The following is a 23696-nucleotide window of genomic DNA, read 5'->3' as shown; positions in this document are numbered from 1 at the left end:
AAAGGTCAAACCAGAATCTTAAACTACTAAAGAAACTGGAGCCCTTTACAACAGATTCCTGTATTTACTATGCTTATTTCCTTAGCACTGTTTCCATCACGAGTATGAAATACAGGTGACTTATTCCTCCAGAAGGAATAAGTCAAGACGGGCTCAAGCTTATGAAAAACCATTCCTGCCATGCACCAAAAAAAAACCCTCATCAAAAAAAACAAACAACAACAACAATCCTCCCCCAAAAAACCCAAACAAATGAAAAAAAAAAAAAAAACCCACAAAAAATCACCAAAAAAAACCCACCAAAAAACCACAAACCAACTCAACAAAACCCTGCAAGCTGTAAGAAATAAGTAATAATTTACATGTAATGGTCAGTTCAGAGTACATTGCTAAAGCTATAGTTTTTAAACGTGTATTTTATCACAAGAGTGTCACTAGTTATACACACAGCTGAACAGACAACTGAAAAGTTTGATTTTGAGAAACCCTGAGGGAAGACAAGGAGGACATAACTTGTCAAAACTTGGTAAGCTGAGGCAGTCAACCCACAGATTCCATTTCAGTCCCATTTGCCCCCTCATCACTTTCCTGCATGTTTTTTGTTTACCCAATTATCCTGACACAACTCTTTCTAGGATTGCTAAATAGTCTGGATTGAAGAAGCATTCAAGCATATTCAGCTAAACAAAACAAAAAGCCTAAAAGGAAATAAGAAGACAACATAAAACACTCAACATGCTCCACCTACAGCTTAAGAGAAGGAGCCCTGAAAAGGTCTGCCTGCAAAGAGGAAGCTCAGGGAGGAAGAAAAAATAGACATAAGTCCATGCTGGGTGTAAATGTAAAGAAAACAAGAACAAACTCCTTCATAGCAACAGAGTAACAATGTAATATTTCAACAGTTCATGATGCTTGAAGAAGTAGTGAAATGGTGCCTTGCCTTCCATGAAAGCCAGAAAAGGTTTTTGTCTTGGGTCTGTGTTGAGGCTGGGTTTTTTTGTTCTTTTTAATCTGAAAAGTACCAAAGGCACTGAGTTCCCTGTTTTTGTGCCTGAACCACCTAGCTGCCTCTCAAGGGTCTGACTTCACTCAGCCCAAACCTACCCAGTACTCTTCAAGAAACTTTTCACCCAGAGGACTCAGGTGCAGTTTCTGGGGAATGGTAATGTAGCAACCCTGCTCATTTCTGAAGCTGGACTGTGCAGGGCACCAGGAGCAGGTACAGGGTAAGGGACAAGCACTCCTGCCCCTTTCCAGCCCCAAAAGAGGAAGAGAGGAAGAGGATGTCTCCCTGTTGCACCAGCAGCTGCTCCTACAACCATACTCTGAACAAGAGATTAAAGTCTCATGCAGGTTAAAATGCAGAAATCTGTCAAAAAACCTCATTTCATTTTCTTGCTATGATTTTTAATCCCAACCAGCTTTTGGAAGCTACTCATGGTGTGACCCTGCAGGCCATTATGTCAGCACAGCTGAGGAATGAGGGGCCAAACTAAGTGTACAGGGAAGCAGAAATTCTTTAAGACAGTGTGCAAGCAACAGGCTGGCCATGAAATAATGACCACGGTCTCCGAAGATCACACCAACAGTAGATGGCACCTAAACAGCTCAGCAGAAACAATTTTCAATCCCCTGTTGTATCTCATAAAGCCCAAAATCAGAACACAAATATCTCTGCCCTGACCAGCAGCAAGGTGCAATAAGCCTTGCAAAATTTCTACCAGTATGGAAGATAACATAAATTTTATATTTATATATAAATATAAAATAATATAAATTAATATTCTGATACATCTGATGAGCTAAGTGGGCATAATTAGTTACAGTCTGAGTTTGTTCCAGAAAAGATTGTGGGAACCAGGGATGGGAAACACTGGAACAGGAACAGAAAGGTGTCCTCCTCCTCACTCCATCACTTTTCAGTGGAATTATAAGGTCATACAGAAAACAGGGATATTTCTTTTGATTGAAAGATAACTGTTGGTGTTATTATTATTATTATAACTATATAATTAATTTTTGTTTGGAACTAGGATGTGAGAAGTGCAGAGGAAAAAAGGTTGAGGAAGCATTTCTGATTCTCTCTTTTAAGTGGCATTTTCTAGACAGCCTGTTTTCGTTCTTACTTCAGAGAGGACAACTCCCAGCCGCCTGCATTCTCAGCATATTTTGTGTAATTGATTGGCTTGAGGTCTATGATTTTAACCCACATTTTGCACATTCAGTGACTTCTAGGAAAGAGAAGGCAGCTTACTGCAGCAGCATCTCAAAGCAGTTCTTTGAAACCAATAGCCACTGCACCACATTATTAAGCCGTTCCTCTTCTCAGAAGCGTCTGTTTTGTCTTTTTCTATCTTTTTAACTTTACATGGTTTAATTCACTGAAAACCAAAAATAACAACAGTAACAGTAACTACTTTAGTGATGCTTTCCTTGAAATTGCACACACATACATATTTACATGGCCTGAGAGGCAAAAGCCAGGAGAGGAGAAAGTCTTCAGGGATTTAAATTAGCATTCATCCACTGTAAAATAACAACTGCTTTTCCATGCTTTCCAAAACAGCAACAAGAACCATCTCTACCAATGGGTGAAGCAAAGCTTGCTATATCTTTGCTGTTCATAGAAGGAATCCATGCTGGAAAGTTCATTTCTGGTAGGGCAGTAGGTGCAATCATACCCTTCTGATAACATAAAAAACAGTCTAAGACAAAAGGGACAAAGAAGAAAGGCTCTACTTTAATCATAATTCACTACTGACCTTTTCCTTGAGGGCCCTTCTTCAAAATCTGAAGAACTAACATCGTTGCTTGTTGAGGACACTTGCGATGCATCGTCCTTCTCATTCTCCAGCTGTTCTGATCCTGGTCCTAATCCTTTAGATTGGCCATTAGTGAGAAGTCCTGCAAACATGACAAAGGAGTACACAAAGGAGTCAAAACCTGCATGGATTTTGTAAAAACTCACATGTGATACTTACAATAGAGAGCTGATGCCCAAACCAACTGCAAATAGATAGACTGATAACACTGATTTTGCATACAGGCACTTCAAAAAAAATTTGCCAGCCTGCCTGTTTCTGATTTGGTTAACTCTAACACCCCAATCTAAAATAACTCTAATAGGAGTGTTTGCAATAGTGTTTATAATCCTGTCACATTCAAAAAAGGGACACAGCTTAGTCAAGTTGATCCTTTTTTACAGAATTCCTATGACTAGCATAGATGAGAGCATTTTGCATTTATCTGTGGATTGATATAAAATTAAGCTACTTGACATCATCTTGCTCTTCATTCCGGTGCTTCCAACTACTGCAATTTATGATCCTTTGAAAAAAATCCTAAATCCCAAAGAAGTGAACATCAAATGTCCATTTCCTGACTTTGATTCTTCTGGCTAAGTGTCACTCATCTACAGAAACTCCAGACTGCCAGAAAAAGTACACAGGGCAGCAAAGGTACACAGGCCACAGCTGCCCACCTTTTTGTGCTTTTTCTCTCCTAGAGCAATAATACAGCAAGCAGAGTCACACAGATGGAAAACAGCATTGGACTTTTGTAAGCATACCATTTAACAAATTTTGTGTATTCTATGCCACCAAGTAACTACAATATAACATGACTCACAAACAACAGCAGATAGGCAGTGAAACCACTCATACTTAAAGAAGAATTAAAATAGTAGCATACTCTTCAGCAGGCTCTGGGATAAGAGGGAGGAAACTATTTTATTAGCTCACTATTGTTATAAGAGCTTATTACCAGAGGAGCTGCAATTTTATCAAGGAGAATGCTTTCTCATCTCTCTACCCAAATAGTTTCAGATATGGCATAACAAAGCTTTGTTTCACAGCTGTATTTCCTTAGAGAAATTCCTTAGCCATTGCAGTCTCTATAACTGCACCTTAGAAAAGAAAATGTGGTGAGGAAGATGAGGGTGAAGGGGGGGCTGTGCCGCCCCTTCCAAGATGAGCCAGGCCAGAGTACTGCACTGAACACACTTACTAAGAACTGCAGTTCAAGATTTTCCACCAGCACTGTATCAGTGCCACACCATTTCAGAACCCAGTTTTCAGGAAAATCACCATCCAGCATACCAGTGCATTTACTCATTGCATAACCAAGCATACAACCAAGCTCACCTCAAAAGAGACAACGAAGCATAACCAGAACAAGAGCAAAGACACCTCCCCCAGTGAGCTGCTGTCTCTAAGTCCTGGAAGCTTGGCCACAGCTGAAGCCAAATGTTCCTTCTCCACAAGGCCATTTATTCACTGCTTGCTTGGATACACTGACTGCCAATGGGCTCTGAGCCTCCCCAATTCCAACCTAATCACTCTGAGTGCCCATTTTTAAATCCTAATCCAAAGCCTGCATCATATCTCTCTCTTCTTTTCCCAAACAAAATTTGCTCATATTAATTCTGAACTACACCAGATTTCTCTTGACTTGGGCTATGTGGTGGCCACATGCTACAGATTTTGCATATACTGTTTTAAAAACTGCGCCTACAAAGTAAAAACATGTTCTGTTTTTCTTCTGCAGAAGAGTCGGTGAACTGGTAGCTCAATTTTTTTTCCTAATACATAAAGCACAAGTTGAAACTACACACCAATTTTTGCATTAAACTGTCTCTTCTAGCCAGCATAAGACTATCGGGGAGAAGTAAAATGACCCAATTTACATTTTCTCTCCCCTTTTGTTGAATTCCTTTTGATATTTCCTTTTCATTAAAGGGATCTCAAACTGTGACCCACCAAATAAAACAAATTTCAGTATCAGCACATGATACTACAAAAGGGTTTGTAGTGTAAAAACACAATATGACATGGGGTGACAGCATCCCCTTCAAAGCATTCCCAAGGAAATGAAGGCAAACTTTGAAAAAACACTCAACAGATTATATTTCTATGCTGAACTCACCCCCACTAAAAGCCCTAGTGCCTAAGTTTATTCTTATAAAAGTTTCAACTTTTGCTTTGCATTTTTCCATGAAACCACTGCTGATAAAATTTACAATTTTTGAACTCCAGAGAAGCCTAAATCAAGCATATCATTTGAGGCCTGACACTCAGTAACTTAACTCTTATGGCAGAATTTTATTAGGTTTTCCAAAAGTAATATTTGTTCTGGAGACTTGCCATATGTAAAACCCAGGAACCTGAAGTATATGAGTCAAGAAAATCACCTTTCAGGCTGTAGACTTGCATGCACTTGGAAGGCAATTTTTATTCATCCCTTCACCTTGCCAAACCATCAGCTCACTTGGGAGACAAGCATGATTTGTGTTCCTCAAGAAAAAAAGTATCAGTTTGCCAACCATTATTCATCATAAGCAGCACCATTCCAGGCTGCAGTAATATTGCCCATAACTGATGTTAGCAATCGTCCGCTGGAACCAACTAAAACAAGCGCCCTAAAACAGAGGCATAAAACTGCAAACCAGAGATACTGATAAATACTGGCAATGGGTGTCATGTTCTACAGGTTTTTCAGGGCCAGCATAATTGCAACATCTACTCAAGTGATGAAAGGCACAACCCAAAGCCTCCTTTCAAGCACTGGAGAGAAAGTACATGCTGAAGCAGGCTGTTATAAAGTTTATTGCCACTCAATCATTTTTATATCAAATGCATTTAGCTTGCCCCCAGATACCTTTTCCTTCAAACACCATTCCTGTTATCTCTAACTGCAATAAGCCACATTGTTTACTGCTGTGCATCAATTGGGAGCTATGAAAGGTCTGGAGGCCCCAGGACAGGATGAGGACCTCACAGCTTTGCCATGTGATACTCAGGCACTCCTATCACCATTGATGAGTTGGCGTCAGTGCAGTGGACAGGACATACAGGTCTGCTTGGTGCACGTAAGGAGCATCAACCCATGTGGGTTTGACTCTCCAAGACCAACCAACCACACTGCAGGAAGCAGCAGGCATTCATATTTCTTAAAAGCTGAGTACTGCAGTTGGGTATGTATGTAAAGAGAGAAAAGCAGCTGAGTGAGAAAACACTCTTTTGCATAGTCTGGAAAGCTGAACCACTCCAAGGAGTGGCTACTTCAGAGCACTCAGCAACAGTCAAGGAATCAGCAAGCCCTCAAGAGCCAAATCAAATCAAAGGGACAAATAGTTCCTCTACTGCTTTTCTATGGCTGTGCCTTTCAACCTCTAAACCACAATGCCAGCAAGCCCTGGCTCCTGTCAAAGCCCATGACATTCTCAGCTGCTGAAGAGCTGGCAGAGCCTGTCCCTTGCCCATTAGGCTCATCTCAGCCCCAGTTCTCACCGTCTTCTCCCCTGGCAGCTGGACTCATCACCAACCACCAGACCTGAATAACTGGCAGAATAAATCAGGGTTGATAAAAATAAGACTATATTGTTGTAATAGAGAAATGTTTGTTTTAAAAGTCAAATTAGATTTTTAAAAAAACCCTCATTAAAATTAAATTTGAAAGTACAGCAACTTGCATTATAAGTCAGTGTAGGATTTCATATATTAAAATGACTTACATGAAATAATAATTTATATATACAGAGAAGCAGTGAATATTTGCTGCCAAAGTTTAAAAAGAACTGAAGCACTGAACGGTTCAAAGTCACTGAATAAACACTGCCTTAATTAAGTCAGTAATAATGAATTATTTAATTAAGTCACAATACAGGAACTCGTGTATCAAATGACATCTATGATCCCTTAAATACACTGTTCTGGTTCTAACTGATCAAGACTAGATGCCTTCAGAGAAAGGCCAATTACTAATTCCTAATAATTACAAAGGGTAGCTTAAAATCAAACCATGGAGATCTTAACATCCTCTCTAAAATGTATCTTAGTCACATAAATGTCAACTTCACAATTTTGCTGAATTCGTTTTTAAACTTCCACAAATGCTGCAATACCAAATCACAGTTTTAAATACAGGCTGCATTAAAAAAAAAAAAAAAATTCCGAATTTCCACTTCTCAGTATTGAGAAAAAGCAGCAAATGTCACTTTTTCATCTACTCTGTTACAAGCCAGACAAAGCACAAAAGCCCTTTCTGCATACTGGGCATTATTACAGAGACTTCTATCACCTCCAATTTATTTGCCTTCCACACTGAATGTTTTCCAATCAGTCTGTGGCTACAAGTTTGTTTGTTTTTTCACATGCAGAAGGGCTCTGCTATGAGAGCTGAGCCAATCCCTCTCGGGTGACCCTCACAGAATATGGACATTATGGCTTTACAACCTGCACACAGCGCGCTCCCTCCTGCTCCCACGGCAGCCCACCACCCCCTTTGCTCCTCAGATGTAGTTGTTAGCTGAGCAGAGGGCTTGCTGAGCTACTCCAGCAACTGGAATGTCCTGCTCACCAAAAACAGTATGTAAAGCATAGCTAAATCTCCTTAAATTAGCTTGTTACAAGGGGCTTGTGCTGACTCAAGTGGATTGCTTCTCATAAGAGCCTAGCAAGTCAGACATAACTATTCCAGCACAGGCAGGGCTTCATTTACATTGGTACACATTTGCTGACCTTACTGGTTTTGGTGATACACACACACTTCTGGCAGCCATCTACAATTTTTGTAAACTCTTCTCATGATCTAACTCATCTGTGGTGATCTGGAGAGATGACTGACAAGCACCTGCAGGACAGGTCTTGGGAGCATCTGAAGATGTGATGCAAAATCCCAATACCTGGAAACACACCCAGGTCTGTTTTTACAATAAAAAGTGATGCTAACTATAAATGAACAGAAGGAAAATTGCTGGGGAAGAGAGGAGCAGAAAGCAGCAACATAAGAGAAGACAGCAAAAATGTAAGGGAGGGTTTGGAGTTAGTTGATTTTAAAAATAGATGAGATTGCAATTACTGGTATGTTCTTCATTATTAAAATTACTGAATAATCAGGAAACCAAAGAAGAGCATCTGAGCAAATTTCAGCATCATGTGGTTAGTTAACTAAGTGGTTGGGTGAAGAGACTTTTACAATGTTTCCAAAACACTATTTCCACATCACTTACTCTAATGCCAACAAGGCATCTCAGCATGAACATTTCCATGTTCTTACAATAGAGCAACACCTATTTTAGCTCACTGTTTCCCAGTCCTAAGGCAGCTTAGGGAAAAAAAATACATTCAATTGCATTTCCAGTCAGTTCCCACAGTCAGAGGCAAGCCACAAAGCCATTATGCTAGCAAAATCAGTATTCAACACCCCACAAACACAAGCCAAAGATATCAAAACCATTAAATGACCTAAACAAAGACAATTTCAACATGACCATATTCACAGCTTTCTATATCAGATAACATCAGAGGGTCCACAGTCCAGAGGAGCCATCCTGCAGATCTCAGCAATATGTGAAATGTGTAACTCTGCTCCTGGGTGTTTCTTGACTACACAGGGACACTCTCCTCCCACTGCCAACAGATTCTGCGTTGGTTTCCTCCTGGCATCTCTTTCCCTGCATTCCTCCCCAATCCCTGCAAGCTGAACCACTCTGGGCTAGTAGAAAAGTCCAGTCTCCAGGGCAAGCAGCAAAACAAACACAAGTTACAGTAAGTTATAAAAGGGATTTACTCAAGACAGCATTGTCACCATGCTAACATGACAATGATCCTTATGAGAGCATGTAATAAATAGCAGGGGTTGTATATACACAGGCATGGAGCTAATGCTCTCTTCCCTTATGGAGTAACATGCCTGTCCAAATTTCAGCTATGCAGTCTTGGGAGTTGCATAGGAAAGTTTTTTTGTTATTTTGTTTAAAAATATTAGTGAGTTTTTCTTTCTGCAACATCCCATTTAGGAGAGGTGGCACAAAAGTTAGAAAACAAAGGGTTTGACTGCAGTACTATAAAGTCTGAAGGTTAACCACCACACACCATGGTCTGGAAGTTTAGCACCGCCTGAACACAGACAAACTCTTGAGCATAACCACTCCATGGAAGATCACCAACATGAATTCTATGCCTAAAGTACAGAGCTGGGGGGAAATAATCTGTAAGTTTTCATCTCTTTAAATATTTACTCTGGCCACCTGTTTCACAGAGGTACAGAATGTTTCACACATATTCTATATACATATCAAAACCAGCAATAGACTGATGTCTCACATACACCTCTTGTTTTCCTTCAATCTTGTAGATATTGCCTACCTAGACTTTAGTATGGTCTTTCACACCATTTCCCACACATTTTGCTGGAGAAGGAGGCTGTACAAGTTTGGATGGGTGCACTCCTAGCTAGGTTAAAAACTCTCTGGATGGCTGGGCCCAGAGAGTGCTGGTGAATGGAGTTGGATGCAGTTGGCAGCTGGACACCTGTGGTGCTCCCCAGGGCTCAGTGTTGGGGCCAGCCCTGTTTAACACCTTCATCCATGACCTGGGCAAGGGGACTGAGGACACCCTCAGGCACTTCACACACGACACCAGCTGGAGCAGGAGCATTTACCTGCTGAGGGTAGAAAGGCTCTGCAGAGGGATCTGGAGAGGCAGGAGAGCTGCCCAGCAGAAAAGAACCTGGGGGCACTGTTTGACACCTGGCTGAACAACAGCCAGCAGTGCCCAGGTGGCCAAAGGGCCAACAACAGCATGCTGGCCTGTAGCAGCCAGGATGACACCTGTGTGTGTACAGAGTGGCCAGCAGGAGCAGGGCAGTGATTGCCCCCTGTACTTGGCACAGTGAGGCCACACCTCGAGTGCTGTGCTCAGTTTTGGGCCCCTCACCACAACGAAGACATTGAGGAGCTGGAGTGTGTCCAGAGAGTGGAAATGGAGCTGGGGAAGGGTCTGGAGCACAAGCCTGTTGAGGAGCAGCTGAAGGTGCTGTTGAGCCTGGAAAAAACGGGGTTCAGGGGTGACCTTATCGTGTTCTACAACTGCCTGAAAGGAGAGTGTAGCCAGGTAGGGGTTGGTCTCTTCTCCCAGGCATTCAGCAATACAACAAAAGGACATAGCCTCAAGTTGCACCAGGGGGTGTTTAGATGGGTATCTGGAAGATTTCTTCATGGAAGAGGGGCTCAAAAGCACTGGTCGAGGCCAGCGAAGTGGTTGAGGGAGTATCCCTGAAGGTATTTAAAAGATGTGTATGTATATGTTACACTCTGGAACATGGTTTAGTGCTGGGTCAACACTTCAATGTGATTATCTTAGAGGTCATTTTCAACCCAAACAATTTTGAATTACAGGGCGCTACAGTTTCTTATAAGCCATATCTTTATATACAAGTCTATTTGCATATTATAATTAATTAACTGTTTTCACCACTTTTTATAAGTAACAGCCAGCCAGTTGCATGTAATACAAATCTACATTGCATTGTCTGTAATCCTAAATTTGACTGCTACCAAAACCATCCTTTACACACTAGACTGTGTGCTGAAGCGCTACCAAAATCTTGGTAGACATGTTAAATAAATACATTAATCATTTGATGCTAAGTTTAAACACATGGGTATCTCTAAAACATCTGCAGTCTGCATTAATCAGCACAGTGTACTGAGTCACTGTATTTAGCTGTTGTATAGCTATGCACAAAAGATAATTTAGTTTTATAGTGCAAATGCCATCTGTCACATTGTCACAGCATGACAAGGTATCACATTACATATTAAACAGACAACATGCTTCAAAAATAAGGCCTATTTTCATGCTCTGGTTATCTCAGAGACTAAAGAATGGGGTTTTCATGATAGTGACATAATTTAAAAACAAAACAAACCACATTTTTCTCTGGGATAAAAGACATGAATTCCCTGTTCACTTTTTTTAAGATAGTTGTCATAAGGCTATTTTCATCTAATTTGGTAATGCAAAACCACAACAATTTTCTGCCTCTAAATAAAAAAGCCACAGAATGAAACCATCATCGTTTATGCCACACGATGCTCTATGCTGCCACCATGATGGTAATTAACAGCACGTGGGCTTTTCAGATGACAAGCCACTGGACATTAGGTTGATTGTGGTACATAACAGAGCATATGCATAAAGCAGTACCACTATGCCAAAGACTGTTAGCAAATAGCTTGTACAGTCTTCATAACTGACTAGAAGAGTTCTTTTATATGTAGATATACATCATTACCACAGAAGCCAAGCGTGAACGACATGACAGCAAAAGATGTGTTTGTCAGCCTGTCAGAAGACCAGATCACCAAAGAGTACTGATTAAATAATACAGGTTGAAAGAAGCTCCTAATTCCCATTACAGCTCCATCCAAAACCACTATTAAGCAATCAAGGACATTTTGTGCCTCTGTGTCCTGCATATTAGTCCATCACCTGTGTTAATCAAAATTAACAGTTCTGTTTCCACACAACACTTTCTGTGGTGTTTTGTTTTCATCTGGTGGAGTTTGGACTGAGGTTGGGATGCTATTAACTCATATAAACAGGAATACAACAGTCAAAAATGAACCTAATTTAATTCTGCCAGGAAACTACTCCAGACCATATTACATACTTCAAGCCCCAGTTTGATTTATGAAAAATGCACCTGAAAGAAATTTAAAACAAAAGAAACTTATAAAGCACCCCAAAAATGCCTCCCAATGTCTGCACTGTATAAATAGAGAAAAACCACCTGATATTTGTCCATACTTCTGTTATTTTAAGTTTGGGTTGTTGTTTTTTTTTTTTTTTTAAGTTTTCAAAGAGACACACTTCTCTGATTAAAGACATTTCTCCACCTGTAAGGACACAATGAAAACACTGAACCTGCCATTCCTTCAGGTAAACACATGACCTCTTCTGGCACTTTGTAAGGGCAGAATGGAGGCCATAGCCTGGGCTCCATGATGGTGTGGCCTGGATGAGGGAGGGATCAAGAGTAACAAACAGGCTGAGCAGCCAGCTAGGTGTTCATTGACAGGTGAGGGAGACACCAGCAGTAATGCTGACCCAAAAAAAAGCTGGGGGAACAGACTCATTTCTCTTAAACCCCTTTCCTACAAATGCAGACAACTAAGTCATAGCTTAAAATCACAAATAGCTACTCTTGGATTTTTTTGCAATATTCTTCTTAATTTTACGGGGAGGAGGCTGAGGGAAAGGAAACCTAAGGAACAATTGTCCCCCAAACCCAAAAGCCAGAGCTGTCCTGAATGAAGCAGAACAGAGTGGAGGAAAGAGACTTGATCACCACCTTACCAGCTGCTCACTGTGTGTTACATTGTACCATTGGGCTATCAAGTTCCTACCAATTGTCCCTGTAAGCTGTATGATAAGGGGAGAGCAGTCGCATTTCTGTTAAGTTGCTACCAGGGTGTGTAAAGACCATTAAGTTTTGACAAACAAACACGGTCAATTTTATGGTGCCATAAACACTCCCTTTTAGCACCAGGGAAACGAGCACCATGTACTCTTCCTGTACTTTGACAAGGAATCACATTATTTGCTGCACACAACTCGAATCTACCTCAGTCCCACAGCCTCCTTTGACTGCAGTCAGAAAGCTTCAAAGGAACAAGAGGACTCCAAATGTGAGCCATAGACCTTTGATGTTCAGATATGTAGTCAGAAAAGGCATGAAGCCTTCAGCAGAAAAACAGCAACACCAACACCAGGAAGAGAGCTTGGTTAGGATGCAGGGACCTGGACTCTGTCCAGATGCAAGGACTTGGACTCTATCCATTGCCAAGCAGGTGCCCCTGGAGATGCCACCTCCTCTCCAGGCACCTCAGCTCACCCAACTGTAAAATAAAGGTGGTGAGCCCAGCTTCCACAGTGAAACCCAGGGAGGGGTGCAGACAGTATCCATGACATGAGACACAGGGCTGGTGTAATTCACATCCCTCAGTGGTGTGAGATTTTGCATAGGTTTTGGTGTTGGATAGAGTGGCTTTATTTCTGGAGTAGAGTGCCCTTAGATTTGCATCTGTCCTATAAGACACCTTCTCTCATATGCAGCCTGGAAACAGAGTTAAACCTGCATTTCATTAGAAATTCCAGACACAAGCAGGTCCACAAAAAATATAATTTATCTCCATTTAGTTCAAGAGTATCAGCAACAGAAATATCAGCATAACCACTGAGATAGAGAAAAGTATAAGTTGTCAGGTATTAACAAAATTATCAGTGAGGGACAAATAAATTCTTCTTTGGTTTTTATGGCAAAACCATCATGTCTTGTTTACCCTGCCTTTCCTGGGGAATTTTACAGCTGAATGGAAAAACAGTGGGGTGACACCTCATGGGAGAGAGTAAAGAAATACTGCAATATACCTGTGAAAGAAATAATTTTATTATTAAAATGTTTTGTTCTTCCTTCTGTTCTTTCCAACTTTTTTGTTTGTTTGTTTTATCAATTTGAGAGCTATCTGGAGAAAAGTTACTGACTATTTCCAATGCATTTTTACTTGTCTTTCACTTCACATACCCGCCATGTGAAGGAAAGAACATGGATGACACTGCTAAATTAGAATGAAGTAAAACAAGCTAATCACTGTTTCAGGTCTTTGTCACACTTATGTCAATAGGTGAGGGCAATTCCTCCCCTTGCTGAAGCACTTTTACAGAGCTAGCTTAACTGTAATATGCCACAGCAGCCCCATTTTTCAGTGATTTCCCCCTAGCCTAGCATCACAGGGCTATGCCTTTTGACTCCTCCTGTTTAAGAGTTAAGTTTCCACTAGGTGTGGATGGACAAAGGAACAATAAATCCACACTTCAAAAATATCCATACCTTGGCACCTAGGGACTAGACAGATTAGTAAAGATGAAAAAGAAAATTAAAAAAAGACATTCTGATATTTTAAGTAACATGAGAAAGAAAGCTTTGCCAAGAGCATGTCTCTAGACAACAGCTATTCTACCCTGGAAAGTAAAAATTAGTAATTGTGTCTCCACAGAGTATAACAGAAGGAGGAAGAAAGAAGGTGAAGGCAAACACAGTAAAACAAGGAAGAGCCTGCTAATTGGAAGAAAATACAACTTATGAATGTGCAAATAAAACAACAAGGGAAATAAAAAGGCATGCAATGTCTCAGTAACAATGAATTCTTGTGAGCCTGAAAAGGAAGAAATGTGCTACCAAAACCTAGAGGCTTAGCAAGGCTTGGCTGTATTTGTTAAGATTTCTAGGAAACCCTTGCAGATTGTGTAATTTGAAAACTGCATATCTTCATGAAACTGGGAACAACAGCAAACAGCATCTTGGTGAACACTTCCTACGTGCTTTTGCTCTAACAAAGCACAGTTCCCCGTGATCTGTTGTGAGGAATCACACAAATAGGCTGGGCTTATGATCTGGGTTGATGGAGATGAAGAAAAGCCCATTTCTGGAACTGGTGTTCTGTCCTTGCACCTCCCCTGGTGAAAGCAGGAGCAGGCAGGGGCCAGGCCAGCCCTCTGCTGCAGTCTTTGGAGAAGCCTGAAGAGCTGGCAGCAGGAGATAAGAATGCAGCATGGCTCTTATGTAACATCAACACTCTGATGGACTGGGACAGCTCTCCTCCGTTTGCAAATGGGAAGCAGCAAGAACAGGGAGCCTTACTTCTTTCTCAAGTAAACCAAATTAAATAAAATTATCAGAGACATAAATGTATGGCTTGGCTTCTACACAACATCTCCAAAGTAAACAAAGCAGCAGATTCTGAAAGAGTAGGAGGGCTCCAACACAGCAGCGTGCTTTAAGAAAAAGGATGGGGAAAAACAAGAGAACTGCCAGAAAGCCCTTTTGGGGAGGTTATCCTCTGCTTAATTGTCTCTAATTCTGTGCCTCTGTGACAAAAGCTGTGAAAAGCAAACGTTGAATGACATACTTCTAATTGCATAGTCCCATTTGATATTTTAATGCATGTCACTGAGGATTTGCCTTTCATGACTTTTGCCAGGAGCATGGGCAGCCCTCCAGACACACAGAAAATTTTCCCCCCAATGTGACATGAGCAATGGGGATCCTGTTTGCTGCAAGAACGCACAGCCTGTCGATGGAGCGACAGTGACTGTCCCGTGCAGCCAGCAGATATGAGCTTGGATTCAGCCCTCCCTTCACTGGAGGTACTCTGAACTTTCAGTCAAAGAAAAGGAAAGTCCTCATCCTGTTCTGGGAAAAATTAATCGAGCTAAATTCTACATATTGTACATGAACTCAAGTTACATATGACAGATATTTGAATTAAACCACTTTAATTACTTTTGCTCCACATTTTCAATAACTTTTTAGTCAATGTGCCCTCTCTAACTCTCAGACCATCCATCAGTCAGCTCCAAGAGTCAACCTGTCAACCTCTTTTGCTGACAAAGGATTTTTTTTTTCCTCTGGCACGTCACCTCATTCTACTAAGCACTTGAATTACGATCTCCAAGTTTACAGCAATTAAATATCCACTGGCTTAAAAAAAAAATAGGTCACAGACAGTTCTAACATATCACCCTAGCCTCTTGATCACCGTGCCAGAGAGGCCTCCCCTGGTGCAGGAGGCCAGGGCAGTCTGGCTGGACTGCAGGCAGGGAGGAAGGCTGCCTCCCGCAATGCCAGGGATCTGCACTGCCTGCACCCAGATCTCAAATTCCCTGCCAGCCCAGTGCTCACATGTCTGCTCAGAGCCTTAACGTAGACTTGACAACCAGGCCAGCATAAGGCCCTGTGACATCCCAGAAAGAGGGAGGGGAGAAAGCTGCCTGAGCAATTCTCAAACATTTCTTTTTAGCTGTTGGTTTCAAAGACTTTTGTCAGTAACCCTAAATGTCATCTGTGAGGCTCAGCACCTCGCTGCTAATAGGGAAAGGCAGCTCTCTTCATGGGAAAACCAGAGTTGCTTTTCCAGGCAGAGAACTCTTCCCCTTGGTACCATCAACCCAGTATTTATTTCCTTTCCTTCACAGAAAGTATCTACAATATATTGTAAAGCAACATGAAAATTCAACCACCTGGAAAGCTCCCAAAACTCAGCCTTTGATCTTTTAGGATGCCTTACTCCTTGTCACTGGTTTCTCATCTAGCTTGCTAAATTGATTATAAAAATATATTATTTAAACACTTGACATGGTTGTAACACATGAAACAGCAGTGTAGTCATAGAAAGCTTTTTTTTACCATACAGTTAATAAAACTATTTCTTTTACCATACAGTTAGTAAAACTATTTCATCCATATTTGCAAAAGCAGAATTCTTAAAAAAAAACAATCAAAAAAATCCACCTATCTTACTGTGAAATCTGTTGCATATCTGTATTTTTATCTTCTCAGGGGAAGGGAATTTTTTTTCCTTTTTTTTTTCTTGTAGGGGCAGGCAACTGAGTAGTATAATTTCCTCACTTTTTAAAATTAAAGGTCAGAGGAGTACACTCCGTGCTTGGGATGAAGAAATGCTCTGCTGTTCCACTCATACTCCTGTAATCTGTTTGCAGGGTTATTGTCAGAGGAGAGGAGGTTTGTGACAGTAAAACATTGAGGCCAACTGCAGCAAACTAAAAAGCACAAGTGCAATATGAAAGCCTGACCCAAATGAACAAATTGTTCTGCTACGTGTGTGCACGTCAGCGATGACATTCCACCTCTATCTGAGCACGGAGCCCCTGCCCAAGGTAGGGATCCCAGCCCATTCCTGTGCAGTGCTGACAGCAGTGGCAGAGGTTGGCAGACATCTCTCTGATGCATCGTGCCCCCCTACCTGCTGGGAACGTGCAGTGGAAAAGCCCATGCCAGGAAATAAATCTGTAGCTGGAAGACACTTAGGAGAAATCCCTCCCCTCCCAGACCAGATCCAGCACTGCAGCAACTGGAGAGCAGGTGAGGGGATAAAGCAGGAGGATCCTGTGCTCAGCCATCAGCTGAGCTCCGAGGATCTCACTGCAGGAATGGCGCACAGGGCAAAGCGAGCCGACACAATGTTAAAGGCATCGGACACTGCCAGCTTCGGCCACCTGACACACTGTACATGGAGACTGCTCCTGTTTTAATTGGGGGGACAGCATCTGATTCCTGCCAGCATTATCTTTGCAGATCTCTGAAGCTTCGGCACAGGAATCAGTGCTGTAAAAGCCTTTAAGGAAAGGCTCCTCACAAGCCAAGCAATTTCCATCTCTATTTCCAGCTCTTGAGACCAGCAGCTTAACCTTACTTTCACCTCCCTTTTGTGAGCTCTACAGGCAAACCACAGGGGGAAGAGATGAGAGCTGGGGTAGGGGGGCAGCCACTTGAAAACCTGATGCTGGAGAAAAGGCTTCTGAAATGTTAAGGAGACTTCCCGACAAACCAGCCCCCAGAGGAGTTAAATTCCACCACCATGAAACATTCTGCTGCTATTAAACAGCTTTTTTTGCTCATGTTTCAGGGCATCAGAAGAGGAAGTGAAACAGCATTAGCAGCTTCCTGACTTAATAGAAATCTTGGAACAGCCATCAACACACACTTATACAGTCAAGACTATACACTGATGTGCATTTAATGATTTCATCTTTCCAAATAAGCAAAGGAGATAAAGTACTATCTTGCAATTTTTTAAGAATACTGTTTCCTCCTCCCCAACCAAGAACGCATTACATAGAATGTTCCTTTCATGCATTGGTGTAATTGAAGGCTAACACCCATTAGCATATTTCTTGTTTTAAGTACAGCATCAGAGAAATAGGAGTGAGGGGGTGGGAGGTACATGCAATGGAACAGCATAGAAATATATGTTAAAGAGGTAAATGAGCTTTCAAAATATACCCAAGAGGCTGTGAGTATGCTGAAGTTCACCATTGTATTACTACAATCAAAAAAAATCCCCTGATCTAGGGCCAAAAGTGCATTATTGATAGTCAAAACACCGCCTAACTCTATTTCAATACAATGTGACCATACTGGAGGAGGAAAAAAGACAAATGGAATCCCTCTGTACATTCACAGTACCCTGTGAATAAAAAGCTGCACAGACATATTAAACTGAAACAGTTCAAACAAAGTCTTCCTAGAGTTAGAATGTTTTTCAAGCTGCAAGGACTACTAAATAGTGTTAGTGTTAAGCAAGCATTTAGCACTTTATGTGTTATGAGTGGTAAGACACACACACACACACACCCCCACCAGCCCCCTCCAAAACCAAGAAAAACCCCACTGAACAAAAGGCAGAAGAATTTTCCCTGTTCCCACATAGGGCAATGCCATGGCGACGTTCATCCTAGAGTTGGAGAAGACAGGACATTAAAGTACGTGGTGGGATGAAGCAGAGAGATGGCATCAAGCACACCTGAGTATTGGAAATACCTTTTGAACAGGGAACGATGGACCAACCTAATGGGAAAGCAGTACTGACAGCCTTTGCTCCTGTGCATGTTCAGGACACCCAGGTTAAAGCCTAACTCACAGGTAAAACTGTTAACAGCTACACAGTAGGGGTGAGAACCAATGTGAACAAACCCAGTATTTTAAACATACCATCTCCCACAGAACAAACAAACATAAAAACCATTCCGTTTAATCATAAAAAGAAAATGTACCACTAGATGCAAATGGAGAGGAGGAGGCAAGAAGGAATGAAAGGCCAATTTATTTTTCTACTGCCATGTATAATCAGGAAAGGCTTTGGCAGAAGCAAAATTTATATAAGTGGACCATAAAATAATAGGTTGGACTTTCTACATTTAATTACGTTTTGAAATGAAAATCTGCCTCAGAGATACCATAGAAAATACTTTCAAGCCTTAAGGAAAAAAAAAAAAAAGTCATTGGGGACATGAAGGCCTCATTGTTTTTCCCAAACTTTATATGTCAACACATACACACGCATTAAGAAAAAACCTTACCTCCCTTCTGAGACATTAAATCCACACAATGTTTCTTGGAGAGGGTAAAAAGAAAATGTAGGTCAAGATGTTGAGATAGGGATTGCTTCTGAAAGATGAAAGCATAAGAGGACTAAGCTTTCATTCCTTATGTTTCTTTGAGATTTCAAACAGAGTGTTATTTGATAATGGCTCCTTTCAGAAAATTGGAATTTAATATAGCTAATTATAAGTTAGAGAATTAATGTACAGTCAGTACTCCAACAGAGCTGGTATACCATGCTGATGCTTTTTACCAGCATGTCCCCAGTGCTTATTACAGATCTTTTCTCCAAATACTAAGGCCAATCTGTTCTCACATTAGGCTGGATGGCCCAGGAGTTGGGGTGGGGGAAAGGAAAAAAGAACTCTCCATGGCTGTAACACTGAGCCTGCAGCAAGCAGCCTGGAGTTGCTGGCACGGCATGGCACTGCATGGCACGGGAACAGATCCTCACACTTCAAAGGGAGCCCGAGAAATAAGAGGAAAAAGACAGAATAAAAAACACAAGTTGCTGTAGAGGAAATGTACACTGAGAAACAGCAAAACACCTTTTCCTCCTTCCAGTTAAAAAGGAGGAAAAAGGTTGTCAACACAAGATGAAGAGCTCAGATAAACAGACAGCAAGTACTCCTAATGTCCGGTAATCACATGGAAGTATCTGAAAATTATTTGTCCTATGGGCAATCATAAGCTAAAAATCCTGACCTACATTTCACAGAGAGCAAGGGGTATAAATAGGAATATCTCTCCCGACAGGCAGTGGCAGCAGACGCTGCCAGATTTGCACCAGGAACAGTTTCTCCCTGATTCTGAAGGAAGCCATGCATCAGTGTTTCGGGGACCTACGCAGGTTGTGGATGTTCTGCTTTTAGAGACGACACAAATGCAACCAGCAACATGTGCTGCACAAAGCTGTTAGTAAGTACAGCAAAACTGCAAGTTAAACTTAAGTGTAGAGTTAAACATCAATAGCACTTCAGTGAATTTTGAGAGGCAAAATGTGGGAAGCTCTTAAAATCCATGAGGTTCCAGCAGCTTTCCCTTTGTTCTTCTCTGTAGCTTCTGACTAAGTGAGCATATCTCTTTTAAGTTCTCAGATGAGCTCTGTGTTGAGGGGTCAATCAGAAGGGCCATACCCCAGTTTTTCCTCACAACAGTACCTATGGTCAGTTGAGCTCCAAGGTCTGGAGTAGGGGTGGCAGGGGCAGGGAGAAATGTGTGCACTTTTGAAACAGAAGTTTCTTACACCTTAACAAATTAATTCTGCTGAAATCGTACTTTCATTTGGCATGTCCCCACGAAGGCTTAAGAGCAGGACCTGTGTAAGTACTGCTATCCTCCAGATAATCTTCTGTGCTGAAAAGGCCACATCAGAACAAAATCTGCCCCTTATAGAGGGCATCTCCCCCTCCTCATACTGCAGGAATTCACCAAATCCTACTGAAATTGCCACTATCTGCTCCCAAACCTTGGGGATGAGAACCACCTCCTTTGAGCTGCAGAACAGAATTCAACTTTAGAGCAAATAGACACACCATCAAAAGTTCAGTGAGATCTTTCCTATTGTCCTTAGTACTTTAGGGAACTGAGGACTTCTTGTGACAAGAGGACACCAAACCAGTACTTTTCCATTGCTTTCAACCTGAGTAAAGGGAAACAAACAGCATGGAAAACACCACCTTCCTTCAGTCTATTCTCATTCCTGCTGCCTGAAAAACTGCCTAGTCAACAAAGGTCAGGAGGGACATCAGCCACAGAAAAAAAACTGAAAGTTGTTTTCCTAAAACCTTGGTAAGATTTCTGAGCCCTTTGTCCTGGTAGAACCTCTCCTGGAAGCAGGAAAGCATAGACTGAAGAGCAGACTCTTTCTCACAAGAGTCTGTCCGTCCCTTTCTAAGTTTTTCTGCAATCTAGTTTTCATGAGACTATCCCCAGCAAGTCCAAAATTATTTTAAATAGAAAATAACTGAGCAGTTATAATTTTGATCCAGCCAGATGGCAATCCAGAACCATCTCGATATCCAGTTATGCCAGAGAATCTGACAGTCTGCAAAACTTTCCCCATAAACCCCAATATTCAAGTTTGCAGGAAGTTTTTACACTCATTTTTCTAATCAACTATTTCTAAAAGGTCTGCTTTCCAGGCTGTTAATGACAGAAGCCTAGATCCACAACAGAAAGAAAGGTGGTTTTCTGTGCTAAGCAATGCCTTAACGAACTGCCCATTTATTCTACTTTATGAGCAGAGTATTTGTATATAACCCTGTGTAATGCTGTGGATGTTAATCAACCTTCATGACTTTGCATGCCAGTTTTATTGGAGCGCCTTCCATGCTGGCATAAAGGGGACTTTGTACCAAACAGTTTTCCCCTAGCCTAGCAGAGATCAGCATCAGTTTGCAGCTCAAAAACCTCTTTTTCACAAAGAACATTTACTCTTCAATTCTGGTCTCTTGTTAATGAGACTTTAAATATTCAAGGACAGTGCCATACTGTTCCAAGGTAATCTATGAAAGAGTGCATTTAAATCTACAATTGCAAATGAGCTGTGTTTATCTACTTAGATAAGACAGCCTTGTTCATTTCAATTAGAGAAGGTCAGTTCCAGGCAAATGTAAACTGTCATTTGAAGTTCATCCCTGCAGGACAATGAGATGAGGCAACGCTTCTGGGACAGGTTTCCATCTAAATAAAACTTGACAACTAGTCCCTAACCACAGACCTCATTGTTGCACAAAAGGCCATCTTCAATTGATTTTGGGGAGGGGGAGAAGAGCAGCAAAAAACCACGTTTCAAGAAGATTTGGAATTCAAGCCACATTCCTGTAACTTCTATCCCTTATTCATGACTTCCACCTGAAGGTAATTGCTGCTGACCTCCCCAGATGCAGAGGGAGAACAACTACTCTAGAAAGCATCAGATTTTATTATCTTGGCAAAACAGACTTATTTGTTTACTGCCCCATCAAACAGATTGTCACATTAAAAAGTTCGGTGTCTTCTCTTTGGAAGACAAACAGCACGTTTGTAGACAGATAGACCACAGGAACCAAGAGGAGGGGAGAGAAATTAAGTCCTGCATGCAGACTGTGTAACAGGAATATGCCTCTCCCCAGCCTCGGCCCACTCCTGTACCAAGCCTCAGGTTTGTGGCTCAATGCAATCTTATAGTTTCCTTCTGGCATGTGGGGCCACAGATTGAGAGAGAGCCTGAGGCTCTGAAACAAGATCTCAACATCCCAGCAAGGGTGCAGGGTCAGGGAAAAAAAAAGGGGATGAAATTCCTCTTCAGCCACATCCATCCAACATACCTGTATGTGCATGTGGCAGTACAACTCAGATGCCTTTTCTCAATGAGAAAATACATAGATATGAAAGGACACACTTCTATCATTGCACCCTCTCACTATCACTTCCACCCTGAACAGAAAGAAATTTATTTCCCACGTTGTGAAGAAAGGAAAAAACTGTACTCCTTCTATGCCATTTTCATCACTTTTAAGCTTCTTTCAATCTATCCACATACACAGGAGGCGTAACTTAAAAAAACTGGGGTGCTTGCAGGGCATCTTTAAAAACAGTCAGCCATGGAACACTGTCACCTTTCACAGCACCAGAGACATCAACCACTGTCTGAGGGAGGTATTTTAGGGAGAACCTGCTTTTGAGACAATCTGTCTGGAAGAGAGCAAGTCAAGATGCGATTTAGCTCTAACATGTCTGTTTACACACGTGCACACACACACAAAGACTAAGAAGAGGCTGAACTGAAATATTTTTGAGGTCAACCACTACTGAAGTACTGAAGCTGAGCGAGGGATGAAGAAAGAAGCAGAAAAATGCAATTAAATTCTGGTGCGGTCTTTATAGGCATTACTCGGAATGGCTGGCTGAGGCTGCCAAACCTTTAGCAGGAAAAGTGGCTTATCTCCTGGCTTCCCAAATTGTATCAGAGGTCAGCTGATGAGGTTTCAGGAGTCTGCCAGCTCCATCCCTCTGTGGGATCTTTGGCAGATTGCTCAGCTGGGCCCCTTCCAGCTCTTCCCTTTTTTCCATTTTAGCGTATAGCTTGAATAAAGAAAACAAGATGAAGGCTTTCAAAGATAACGCAGTCTTTCACAAACAGATGCAGAACAAAGCACAGGAAATTCTGAGCAAAGTAAAAAAATGAATGTTGCCTGTTCAGGGCTTATCTGGAATGAGTTAGCCTCTTAGTGGACAGATCTGAAACATCACACGGTCCTGACTGTGATTGCAATGCTCACTAACAGTCGCATACAGGGAGAAAACAGGATGGATAAGGGCGGAAATTCAGCCGTCTTTAGCACTCAGAGATGGAAATTCCTTCAGAGGTACCAGAAAAAACACTTATGAGTTAAGCTTGTCACTGTTACCCCTTGTTGCCCTAAGCCCAAGGCTTCCATACCTTTGACTTGACGAACAACACCCCCAGTATTAAATTCATTTAAACTGGGAAACAAAGGGCATCAAAGGCATGTTATTGAAAACATGTATTCAACTAATTCTGAATACAACATCACCTTAACTGCTTGTAATAAATCTGTGCCAGTCAGACACACACATACACACAAAGATTTAAAAATGCAGACACATTTATTACTATGGAAAGCAATCTGCTATGACTTAACAGTATATGTACCAGGCTATATTTATTTTTTTGGAAGACATTCACCCACAAGCTCTGGAACGAATCTGCTATGTGATGAACCTCTCATCATCATCAGTTACTTAAAGAGAGCAGTTATTTCAGAATGGTTTCTTGCAGATTTTAAACCAGAAAGATTCAAATGAAACTAAACTGAAATGTGGAGGCATGCACTCTGAGCACAGACCAATCTCCCAGGCTGTTATGAGCCGTGAAACAAATGTGACTAATTCCTGAAGAGTTTCAGTGCTCTAAAAAGGGGACTGTTTTTCTTGCTTTTCACATT

At 41.5% G+C, this 23696-nt stretch overlaps 1 protein-coding gene across 2 annotated transcripts in view; it reads right to left on the bottom strand.

Annotated features, from left to right (window-relative positions):
• JARID2 (jumonji and AT-rich interaction domain containing 2) overlaps window positions 1-23696 on the bottom strand; it is a 210919-nt gene that overhangs the window by 87924 nt on the left and 99299 nt on the right. For both annotated transcript variants that reach the window (XM_064705208.1, XM_064705209.1), the window contains exon 3: window positions 2763-2904. In XM_064705208.1, coding sequence (XP_064561278.1) covers window positions 2763-2904 — 142 coding nt within the window. The remainder of the gene's footprint in view (window positions 1-2762; window positions 2905-23696) is intronic.

The sequence above is a fragment of the Zonotrichia leucophrys genome, chromosome 2, assembly GCF_028769735.1.
Source record: "Zonotrichia leucophrys gambelii isolate GWCS_2022_RI chromosome 2, RI_Zleu_2.0, whole genome shotgun sequence".
Lineage (NCBI taxonomy): Eukaryota > Metazoa > Chordata > Aves > Passeriformes > Passerellidae > Zonotrichia > Zonotrichia leucophrys.
Note: the sequence above shows the minus strand (reverse complement) of the source record. Positions and strands in the feature narration are given on the sequence as shown.